At 39.9% G+C, this 12,522-nt stretch overlaps 1 protein-coding gene across 2 annotated transcripts; it reads left to right on the top strand.

Annotated features, from left to right (window-relative positions):
* The first annotated feature begins 1,352 nt into the window (after positions 1–1,352).
* g6pd (glucose-6-phosphate dehydrogenase) lies at positions 1,353–12,233 on the top strand. Of its 2 annotated transcripts, none has more exons than XM_085782540.1 (13): positions 1,353–1,537; positions 3,510–3,628; positions 5,873–5,910; positions 6,053–6,161; positions 7,398–7,615; positions 8,054–8,212; positions 8,978–9,103; positions 9,340–9,433; positions 9,630–9,816; positions 9,929–10,164; positions 10,635–10,711; positions 10,913–11,005; positions 11,088–12,233. In XM_085782540.1, exons 2-13 carry the CDS (start codon positions 3,512–3,514, stop codon positions 11,176–11,178), a joined length of 1,545 nt encoding a protein of 514 aa, XP_085638666.1. In that variant the 5' UTR covers positions 1,353–1,537; positions 3,510–3,511; the 3' UTR covers positions 11,179–12,233. The 2 variants fall into 2 exon arrangements, with proteins under 2 accessions (XP_085638666.1, XP_085638667.1); XM_085782541.1 differs by having other exon boundaries at positions 1,353–1,541.
* Positions 12,234–12,522: the final 289 nt, after the last annotated feature.

Here is a 12,522-nt window from a genome sequence, read left to right as displayed (position 1 = left end):
TACTAGCCTACTACTACTACTACTACTACGACTAATAATAATAACAATGTTTATTTATTTAGCACTTTTCACAGACAAACCTCACAAAGTGCTTTACAAGAGAGAATATAAAAGGTGTTTCAGTAGCCCACACACAAAAAAATGATAACAATATATAAAGATCAGCTACTGACATCCTGGAGGAAAAATCGCTTGGAATATACAAATGATAGCGTATATTCTGTCATAACCTATTAGCATGAAAAGTTTCCAAGGAATTAATTGAAGTCAAAGTAATGTGTATGTGTGTATGACATGTATTATAACACAACTGTAATTGTGTAAAGTGTCAGCAGCTACACACTGTATCCCACTAAGTATAATTAGCCTACCGGTAATAGAAAATAAAAAAAACAACTAAGTAATAGTGTCTGTAGTGGCTACACACAGTCCACAGGTTGTGGGAGAGGAGTATGGAGTCAGATTGCTGACATTAAAGGGATAGTAGCATTTTTTTTTAAGTGGGGTTGTATGATCTACAAATAACCCCTAAGTACTTTAATTGCAGTAGAAGACTCTCTGCACTCCTCCCGTTAGCAACGCCAGCCCATAGCCCTGCCCAGAGATTTACAACATACATTGTTGTGAATGGACCCAAAGAAACGGCCTATTTTCACGGCCTAAAAGAGGTTTTACCTGAAAAAAAATACACAGTTCCATTGTTCGCTATAATATAATTTTTTCCATGGAACTGTGTATTTTTTTTCAGGTAAAACCTCTTTTAGGCCGTGAAAATAGGCCGTTTCTTTGGGTCCATTCACAACACTGTATGTTGTAAATCTCTGGGCAGGGCTATTATAGGCTGGCGTTGCTAACGGGAGGAGTGCAGAGAGTCTTCTACTGCAATTAAAGTACTTAGGGGTTATTTGTAGATCATACAACCCCACTTTAAAAAAAATGCTACTATCCCTTTAACATTTGGCATTGAAAACAGAATTTGTTGTACTGACACTAAAATAAGTATTGGCATTGAAAAATGTTCAAAATGTGCAATATTTTATTTGGATTTAAATAATATATTATCATGTATAGTTTGTTTCAGTGTCAATATAACTTTATTTCAATGCCAACTTTTATTTTCAATGCCAAATGTTTTTTTTATTACAAACAACGCCAAATTCTGTTTTCAATGCTGCTAATATAAATTTCTAATGTCAGTGATGTGGCTCCACAGAGGACAGGGAGGTTCAGCAGTCTGAGGCCACGCCCCCTCCGCCGCGCAGGGCGAGTGACGTAACCGAACACGGCAGCGCAGCGGTGATGGGATCTCGAGCGAGCGCTGGTGAGTTTCTCCCAAACCAATAAAATCACTCAGTTCTGCTTTGTCACTTCAACAGGGAAGTAGTCGGCTGCACTTAAACACCCGCAGCAGCAGCAGCAGCGACTGTTGACTGACTTGTTTAGCTCGGTGTGTGTGTGTGTCTGCTCCTCCGCTCTGAAGCCACTGAGTCGGGGTTTATCTGCCAGGTTACCACCATCATCATCTCGTTAACGGACAGTGAGTAACGTTAACGGCAGTTGTCCTTTGTTTTTGTTTAAACTTGACCGTTTTTTTTAGCCGTTGGTCGTTGCCTGGCGTAGCTTGTCAGTTGTTTCAAGCTAGCGCGTGTTTGCCTGTCAAGACGTGTTGTCATAACAGCGTGAAAAGCTACAGTAAGAGCTCATGACAGCGCGGTTTTATAGTATTAGTCTTTAGCCCCGGTGTACATCCATCCATCCATCTACCCAGCTCCGTTTTATTAGCTGCATTATCCGAGCTAGGATGTCAGCAGCTAACTATCAGCGAGGAGGCTACACAGTTCATGACCAGCAAACTACAGTAACGTTAGTGTCAACCTGTATTGTCATTACTTTAGTTGTTAGCTTGAAAGTAACTAGCCAGCTTCACCCACGGTGTGCTGCAGTAAGGTTTAGCCCTCTAAATACGGGATTTGGTGGAGGATTGGACTAATATCATTATGGTTTGTTGTGTGTGTGTGTCTGAGAGGGAGTTTCAGGCTATTTCTGGGAGTTGTAAGTTAGTCATCATCCCACAGAGATCCACACAGTAAGTTACATCTGAGTGTTGACTTATTTTTTTTTTGCAATTAATCAAGCTACTGTACATGCTGTCTACATTTTGAACCAAATGCAATACATAATGAAAATAGAATAGGTAGTTGTGACCAAATATCTTCTAACAATTGATGTACATTTGTTTTCATGGAGCTTTCAGAGATGTTCAGTTCATTTATTGAAAACTACAAGTACTTCCTGATATGGTTCAATTGAAATCTATGCTTGTCCTGTCTCTTAAAGATACCCCTCCTTTTCCTTCAAGTGTTGGCTATTTTGAAAGAGGAAGTAAAGAAGGAAGTGGTTCTGGCTGCTTTGCCCATTTACACAGCTACATGTATATATTATTTATTTTATAAATGCAATCCTTTGTTTCCTACTGGTAATCCACTGAGATGCAACTGGTGATAAATCTTATTTTTTGATTTTTCTTTCTAATAAATAGCCTACATGATTTAGTGAGTCATTAAAGTGTCAGTTGTGTTGTTTTGTCTAAACCTCAAAGATGTTTAGTTTGCAGTCATATAAGAATAATCAGTTTAAAATATCTGAAGTAGTGTTACTTAAGTTAAGAAGGGACGTCTGCAAAACTCAAAGATAATAAATTGCACTGATGCATGTTGTTTGAACTTCACACTAACCAAATTTCTAAACATTAATTTTCTGTCAATAGATCAACAAATTGTTTCAACGCTATTCAGTTTGCAGAGGCTATGAAAATTATACATTTTGTCAGCGTCACTTCAGACCGTTCATATCTGCACCATCACCTAAACTATCGTGGTTCACACTGATAATGTTTCAATTTAACATTATCAGTGGCTGGCTCATGCAAAACAAAGTTAGGAACAAGCTCTACTCACTTTTATCTTCAGTTTGTTTACACACACTTAGAATTATGTATGTTCTTTCTTTCTTTCTTTCTTTCTTTCTTTATCCCCACCAGACAAATGTTGGGTAATTTTTTTGTGAACACTGTTGTCTTTTACATAATTGTCAGAAATCCCCACGGGGTCACTCGACCACACCTCAGGCACAAGAGGATCAACACACCACTCAGGTGTAATTGTGTTCCCTTAACAGGAGGATTTTTTGCTTCCTTCTTCCCTTTGTATCTTTTTTGACCCTAGCTGTGTTTTGTTGTGTGTGTGGTGTGTAGCTCCAACCATACATTCCTTTGTGAAAGGAAATTTTACATAGAAATGTGACTAAAACAAAACTCCTGCCTCATCTGTGGGCCTCTCAGTTTACCCAATAGCCATTATCTTTTAGATCTGAATTTAAAAAACTAAGTAGTATGTTGCTGTTGGGTTAACTAGTAGTCTGTGTTTGTTCTCTGGAAGAAAAGCACTGCATTGCTTTTTTTTTTTTTTTGCTTTTTATTAACTGGACTTTCTGTTTATCTGCTTCTTTAGAGATGGCCAACATCCCCCTCTCTCGCTCCGAGGTGTTTGGGGAACTGAGGAAGGAGCTGCATGAAGATGAAGAGTTCCGTCAGTCGGACGTTCACATCTTCATCATCATGGGCGCATCGGTAAGAGCAGTCAAGTGAGAAGTGATAAGCCAATGCCTAGTTGTGAAACTAAAATGGAAGAGCTAATGGTTTGGAGCAATCTTGGCCGTACAGAAGCTACTATGTCATTTTTAAAATAAAAAAAGGAAGAGGGTGCATTGTACTTGCTCTGCAGCAATGTTTTTGGTAGGTGGTATTGTACATGTCAGACTAAGATCTGCATGAATGCCAGAAAACGAACGACACACATGCACCTGACTGGTCTGCAGCTACGCGGCCATACATTAATGCTACATGTGTTGGTGTGATAGCTTTCTATTACACAGCATTAGAAGCCTGGCACATTTAGTGGAGGCAAGTTAGGCAAGATTATATTTGGCCATAATTTCAAACAAATGGTTTTGAAATCTTTTTAAGATACTGCAATAATTGCACACGACCTGATAAAGGAAATTTTGAAACTGATTTCACTGAGCTTCTGCAAACAAGCCAAACAAGTAATCTGAGCTTTCAAAAGCCTGGAATTGAGACAGTGAATACCCCAAGGTTCCTCTTTGCTTATCATTTCAATAGTGTGTGGTACCTCTCACTCATAATGTAGTGATTATGGCCAGAACCAGTGCTAATGTAATTAAAAATTATGTTTGTAATTCCCTTTGTGCTGCTTGTTTGCCAAAAGCATGATTCATAAAGAATTATGAACTAAATCAGATGCATCTGTATTGTTTACTGTGTTAAGGAGACCTGGCAGGAATAAAACAGAAAGACAGAAAAAGAACATTTTAATTAGAGTTTGGCAAAAACAATCAAACTGACCAAACATGTATTTAGTGGCGTTCTCAGGAGTTAAGCTTGTGATTTTCCTTTTTTTCTATCTTCCTATTTCCTCATACCATTCACAAGTTTATTCCTGGAACTAAACCGTTGCAGGCATTGTAAAGGTTGATTTCCATCTGCTTTTGTTTATGTTTCCACTCATGCGTTTACCAGGGCACCAGTCTGTTTTACAGAATAGTTGTATTTCTGAGAAAACACCACAAGTCAGTAGCATTTGCTTTCACCGCCAAAGACACACTATTTTTCTAAACAAATCATTTGAAATATTTAAATATACTTCACATACTTTCACATGTGAAAAGTTGGTTTTATTTATGTTTCAGTTTTTTTTTGTGAACACCAAGCAAGGCTACAGAAATTTATCTGCTTATTTATTTGCTGTGTCCTTGTTTCTCCTGCACTGTTTGCCGTTAGAGGCAGAGAGTGGCGCTGCTGCTGCTGATTTTTGCAGTGTCACTCAGTGTCAGCATTTTCTTTCAGTGTGATGCATAGACAGGTCAGGGGAAGAGCTTGGCTGGGCTCTCTGCAAGTTGTTTGAGTATTTTATTGGCACATGTTTGATGTTGCAGCTGTTTAAATGAGCACATGCTACATTTTTAAATGTAGTTTCACATTTCACATTTTGTCCTTTGCTAATGTTGCAGGATATTAATTACACATTCACTTCTAATTAATGACCGCAGAGATGATCACTTCTTCTCATCTACAGTTATTATTTTAAACACATCATGTTAAACAAGGTAGCAGGGTTACAAGTTGAGGAATTCCCAGCTGAGGACCAGTGTTTTAACCTGAGGTGTATGACAGTACAGTATGTGATTTAGGCCAACAGTAAACTGCGATGGGAATTCATTTTAATTAAGTTGACTTTAATATCTTGGTACAGGCACAATTCAAACTTTTATTGATGGATTCCTGAATAGCTGCTGTCAGTGTCTGACACCGGCATACACAGCCTTTATCCTGTATACAGTACAATAATCTCTTTGTTTTGCCTTGTCAAACTTGTCAAACAGTATTTAGTACTGACTCTATTTCCTGCTGCTGCTGCTGCTGCTGCTGCTGTTGTTGTTGTTAGGCCACTAAAGCAACAGGTTCTTCAGCATGATTTCAGGAAGCAGAGCGACAGTCTTTCCTCCTCCAGACTGTTGGTTGCTGTTTGGCAACTGCTTCCAGGCGGATTACTTAAGTTGCACAATTTCTAACTAAGCCATGGCAGCCTACCTGCCTGCTGGCACACGGCGGTGTGACCTGCAGCATTTGGGCCTTTTGTGGTAGTGGAAAATAAGTATGACACACTGCACTGGTATAAGCCTCACCCTAAACACAGTGACTCAAAAACTGCATCAACAGTTAATGGTGGCTGGACATGAACTATGTTTTTAATGCAAAATATAATTTCTGAATATCATATTTTGCATTTTGTAGGGGGACCTAGCCAAAAAGAAGATCTACCCAACGCTCTGGTGAGTGAACATCTGATCACACTGAAAGGGTTTAACATGAAATACACAGCAGAGGCTGATGAAGATGATATAATATATAATATAATAAGTGGAGACTCTTTAGTTGAGTGTAATTAACCATATTTCCTGTGTTCTCTCCCAGGTGGTTGTACAGAGATGGCCTCCTCCCAGAGCAGACGCATTTCGTGGGCTTTGCTCGCTCCGACTTGACAGTGGATGCGATCCGAACTGCTTGCATGCCATACCTGAAGGTAAAACATATTGAGATACCTCTACTTAAAGATATCCAACAGAAAAGTTATTTGATATGATTAACAACAGATTGTAGTAAAAAAACAACAACTTTAAAATATGGAAATAAATTAAAGGGACATTTCAACATTTTTGGCAAATTCGCCTATTCCCATAATCCCTATAGTCTTAGTAGTAGGTTCACTACCTTTAATTGTCGGTGCAAGCTATTTTGAGACCGACGGGGGAGAGACAGAGTATCGCAGTATTTTTACGTTTCCCTCATCAAACTAAATACACAATCCAACAACTCCAAAACGCTCTGGTGGACAAGTTGAAGTCACTCTCCCGAGTAGCCGTGTTGGGAATGTAGATCTGGTTACGTATTTACCTTGTAAACAACTATGTCTCGTAACGTTACATCATTATTATCTCATAGCGTGGTGAATGTGCAGGTCACAGCTAGTCCATGAGAGCATTTTGTAGTTGTTGGATTGTGTGTTTGATGAGTTTGATGAGGGAAAGCCCGGAAATGGCTCACGTGCAGAGCTCATGTCTGCCCTACCAACCTAAAAATAGCTTGCACCGACAATTAAAGCAGAAGTAAGCAAATCAGTCGTTTTGGCTAACGTCTTGTCAGCCGATGGAGTTAGCAGCCCCCGCCCTCGTCATGGATCTATTGGTCCTCGTCCCTACGTCACCACATTCACGCGCATCCCTTGGCTGCACACACAGCCCTTCATGCCGTTCTCTCTCCTCATTGGATAAAGGTTGTAGGATACAAGGAAGTATACAAGAAGTTTTCTCCTCAGCTTACAGCAGAGCAGAATGACTGACAGACCCGTGTTTCGGACCAAACACTCTATGTAAGTGATTGCTGTCGGAAGATATAACTATTTAAGACTTATATTAACACAAAAATATTGCTTACTTCTGCTTTAAAGGTAATGAACCTACCCCTAAGACTATAAGGATTATGGAAATAGGCGAATTTGCCAAAATGCTGAAATATCCCTTTCAAGGAAGCTGATGAACAACTGAGCTCAGTCTCATGGTCAGAGTCCCAGGAAAATGAACACACGTGCACATTAAATAACAATAACTTAAATTTATATAGTGCTTTTCAAAAAAACCGAAGGTCACTTATAACCCCTATGTGAACCTTTTCCTCTTCTTTGCCTTATATTTCAGCCTGTATTTTTGAAATACCACAGTGAAATCCATGCATTTATAAATGTTTTCAACCTGTGGCCCAGGTGCAGGAAACGGAAGCAGAGCGGCTGTCGACCTTCTTCAGCAGGAACACATACATCAGTGGGAAATATGCCGATGAAGACTCCTTCTCCAAACTCCACACACACATCCTGTCTCTGCCCGGAGGAAACGAGGCAAACCGTCTCTTCTACCTGGCCCTGCCCCCCACCGTCTACCACGATGTTACCAAGAACATCAAGCACCACTGTATGAGCGCAAAGTCGGTGCACACACTTCTCTTCCTCTTGTTGCTGTTTTACTGTTTACTCATTGTTTTGCATGTGTCTGTTTTGTAAATTGTCCCCTGTCTGGCTGAAATTCAATCTCTAAAGCTTTACTGATATCAGATGTGCTTTCCAGCCATTTATTTTGCATATACAGTGTCCCAGTACACCGCATGTATTAATTTCTTTACTGAGGTGTCAGTTTGGGGCATACTCTTTTACATCACATTAAACAGGTTTACATTCACCAGCACCAACACTAGTACCAGTAATAAACTGCTATTCTCTACTTGTCTACAGTCAGCTACTGCCATTGTCATTGTCAGTGTTGTTTTTGTGATCCTTGTTTTGCTCACTTTTGAGCTCTCAAGTCAGTCAAGTTATTTGAACCCAGTTGTTTCTCATCACTGTGTCATCGTTGTGTGTTTGTGTAGAGGCTGGAACAGGGTGATTGTAGAGAAGCCGTTTGGACGTGACCTTCAGAGCTCCGAGGAGCTGTCCACTCACCTCTCCTCCCTCTTCACCGAAGAACAGATCTACCGTATAGATCACTACCTGGGCAAAGAGATGGTGCAGAACCTCATGGTGCTCAGGTAAGAGACCATCTCTTACAGTAGATAAAGTTGCTTTTTTGTTTGTAAACCTTTTAAATAATATATATACTGTATAACCTTTCCAATAAAACTGTGAATAAAATACAGTGACTATTTGGTGTGTGTGTATATATGCTAATAAGATTCAATAGGGTGAAATGCAAAAAATGTACAGGGTTAGATTGTACGAGAGAGATTCAGGAAAGAAATAGCAGTAATTACAGATAGGAGCAGATGTGAGCTTGAGATAAATTTAAACTGTACCACCTGAAAGGGAAGAATAAAAGCCTTATTACACAGGACCAAGTTCAATATTTGAAGTGTTGGAAAATCCAGTCCCACAGCTGTTACAAAATATTCATATCAGATTACATCTGATTATTTGTAAAGATTATACCCTCATTTTCTTTTTCTGTTCAGTTTTGCAATAATTTAGGAGGAAAGAGAGTAAAATCGTAAAATGAATTTAAGTGCCTGTGATATCTTGATTAGATAAAGCTTAAAGTACACAGTACTATCAGCAGATGTGTTTCAGCCCATAACAATCATCCGCTGGTGATCTAAACTAACATGATTTATGCAACACTTCAGTTTCATCTGGTTTGAGGTTGAAAACCTCCTGTGAACACGATACAATGTAAATAGAAACTGGCCTCTATTGAAGAACAAAAGGGAAGATAAATGTTTATGCATGTTGCCATGAACAGCTGTCCCTTTGCTGTGCACGCTGCTGAGCAGAGAATAACTGTGTGACGTTTGTTGCAGGTTTGGGAACCGAATCTTTGGACCAATCTGGAACAGGGACAACGTGGCCTGTGTGGTTCTCACCTTTAAAGAACCATTCGGTACCCAGGGACGAGGAGGCTACTTTGATGACTTTGGCATCATCCGGTGAGAAGGAAAGATAATATGGATTAATACAACATAATAGTGTCTTATTATTGCATTATTATATAGTTGGTTTGAGTAGTGTTTAGTGATAATATGAATGTGAAATCAAGGGGGGAAAAGTAAAGTGTGTAGGACCGACACATGATCAGTTGCAGTTTTCATAAACATGACCACACATCCATCCTTTTCTCTCCTCTGTCTTTTGTGTGCCCACCTGTTCCCCTTGTCATGATTAGCGATGTCATGCAGAACCACTTGCTCCAGATGCTCTGTCTGGTTGCCATGGAGAAACCGGCTTCCACCAGCTCTGATGACGTCAGGGATGAAAAGGTACAAAACCAGATCCCAGGGACCAAAAACACTCAACAAACACCTCGACAGATGGAGGCGTTGAGTGTATCGGATCACCTTTGTTCTGTCCACACATCAGGCTGCTATTTGATTTGCTCTGTTGAATATTTGAATACTGTTTTTTTGTGATAAAAATAGACAACAGTTGTTTCCTCCTCTTTGTGCATGTACGTAGGTCAAAGTGTTGAAGTGCATCACTCCAGTGTCAATGTCAGATGTGGTGCTGGGTCAGTATGTCGGGGATCCAGAAGGTGAGGGAGACGCCAAACTGGGTTACCTCGATGACACCACAGTTCCTAAAGGGTCAACGCAGGCCACGTTCGCCACCGCTGTGCTCTATGTGCACAATGAACGCTGGGACGGTAAAACATCAAACAAAACTCTTCTCAAAACAGATATAACAAATGGCACATTTCCCTGTTTTTTTCTTCCCATAATGAAAATCGATATGAAATTCTCCTCTCCTCACCTCAGGCGTTCCTTTCATCCTCCGCTGTGGAAAAGCTCTGAACGAGAGGAAAGCCGAGGTACGGCTGCAGTTCACAGACGTCCCAGGAGACATTTTTGGAAAGCAGTGTCGCAGGAACGAACTGGTGGTGCGCGTGCAGCCAAACGAGGCCGTCTACGCCAAGATGATGAGCAAGAAGCCCGGCGTTTACTTCAGCCCTGAAGAGACTGAGCTGGACCTCACCTACAAGAGCAGATACAAGGCAGGTTCAGGTTGATGTGTTTGTGTACTACTAATGTACTAACCATGGAAAAAAAAAACTAGGGTTGCAACTACCGATTATTTTATTATGGATTCATCTCAGTTATTATGATAATAATTTGGAAAATTATGAAAAGCCCCCTCTCCCACTGTAAGTTCCCAGAATTGTTTTTTTCTTTTTACCAGACCAGCAGGCCAAAAGAGAAACATATTCAGTTAATTTTCATACAGGACAAAGAAAATCAATAAATAAAATGGAAAAATAGTTGCCAATTATCCTTGAAAAAAGACTTAACTATTGATAATTGATGGATTATCTGCTGATTTATCATGTTAGTTCTTAAGAAATTCCTACAGTAGCTGTAGCTCCAGACTTAAGATAACAGGACAAAGAATGCACAAAGCTGTTTACCTTGCAGGCTCAGTTTTTCTAATTAAATAACTTGCGAATTAAAACTCGTATCTTTCCAGGATGTGAAGCTCCCAGACGCTTACGAGCGGCTCATCCTGGACGTCTTCTGTGGAAGTCAGATGCACTTTGTCCGCAGGTCTGTCTTTGTTTCCCTACTTACAGTCGTTTCATCTTACTACTTGGAAATTGAAACTGTCCTTTGTTAGTAATGTCATGTGAAGTGTGAGGTAAATGTTTTGAACACTAGATGGAGCTGTGGTGCATCTTTTCTCTGCCTCGACAGAACAGAGCAGCTTTGTTTTTTTTCCACATAACGCTGTATTGTTTGTCTCTGCAGTGATGAATTACGGGAAGCTTGGAGGATCTTCACGCCTATTCTTCATCAGATAGACGGAGAGAAGCCGAAACCTATTCCATACAAATATGGAAGGTAGGGAAATGTCCACTGTGCCTTTGACTGACTGGATGAGGAATTCAATAGCGTTGAATGTTATTGTTTTCTTTTCTTTCAGCCGTGGCCCAACAGAAGCGGACGACCTCGCAAAGAGAGTTGGATTTCGCTATGAAGGCACTTACAAATGGGTCAACCCACACAGACTGTGAATTGTGATGAGATGAGGGAGGAGTAGCGGTAGGATAGTAGGAGGGGTGCAGCGGGGTACTGTAAGTCAGAGCCATGTCATGTTCCAATACTGGAGTGTCTTTGAAGAAAGAAAGAAGTGTTTCCACTGTGTGGATGCATCACAGTAGCAGCAAAGAAAGAAAACATTAAGAAAAGTATTTCTCAGGTAGAGCAGTTACTCCATGGAGCCAGTTCAGATCAGACAGACAGAAAGTAATCATGAAAATTAGCTGCAAGCTGTTTTTTTTTCTCCCTCTCTCTCCCGCACATCCATAGCAGCTTTTTCCATTTTTAATTTAGAGGTGGGACCAAGTCGGTTGGAGAAGGAACAAATCTGAACCCCGATATTTCTGCGAACAAAATAACTGTCTGAACTGGCTCCGTGTCCCTGTCTCTTTTAATTATGACTTAATTTGTTAGGATGGTAAATGGAATAACGCAGAGCAACAACAAAACACTCAGCTGAGTCATGCTCTCCCAGGAGTACGGTACTGTACCAAAGATGGTAACAACATCAGCAGGGAAGAGGAACAGGAATGATTGTCCACCAGCTGCCGCTCTGATATTCATTATGATTACATTACCTTTATGCTTTGACTGCATTTATTAATCACGCTTAATGAGGTTTATTTTTTACATTTCCATACTCTACTCTATTTTTTCCCCCTCCTCTGCCTGGGACCAAGACATGATGGCTGTTTAAGATAAAATACTCTGTGGTTTGTATAAATGGCAATGCAGGCAGTTTTGCTTCAAAGCATTCACACTGGAATAGTCTTAAGTGTCCTTCTGGACGAGCAAAGTGAGCTCTCTCTCTTGTTTAGTAGCCTCCCTCCGAGCTTTATTTCCTTATGTTTACATTTATCCAGGGTTATTTAAGTTCTTATTTCATATTTCAAAATATTCTGCAGCGTCGTCTGCCACAGGTCAACAGTTAATATCTTTGTATTGAAGAGCTGTATAATGCTGGTAACTGCACACTCATGTAAAGCTGAGCTACATTTCCACGACTTGTAATAAACTAGGTTTGCTTCTGTTTGTGTATTTCATGTGTTATATGTTATGGTACCGATGGTTTCTTACTTTAAAAGCATAAGGATCTACAGCAGGAGACACAAACCTGGAACTGGTCCATTAACGTCCAATGTTACATACACTGTTATTAAAGTCTAATAACTGTAAAATGTATTTCATCCTCAAACATAAGCAAATCTGACTTTTTAACTAAATAAATACCTGAAACTCCATAAAATATATCATAATGCTAGAGAAACTTTACAATAACGTTTTATTTATTCACTCTTTAAAACAAACAGAACATTCAT

The sequence above is a fragment of the Trachurus japonicus genome, chromosome 7, assembly GCF_045865225.1.
Source record: "Trachurus japonicus isolate A0001 chromosome 7, Traja_1.0".
Classification (NCBI taxonomy): domain Eukaryota; kingdom Metazoa; phylum Chordata; class Actinopteri; order Carangiformes; family Carangidae; genus Trachurus; species Trachurus japonicus.
This window is presented reverse-complemented; position numbering and strand designations above follow the sequence as displayed.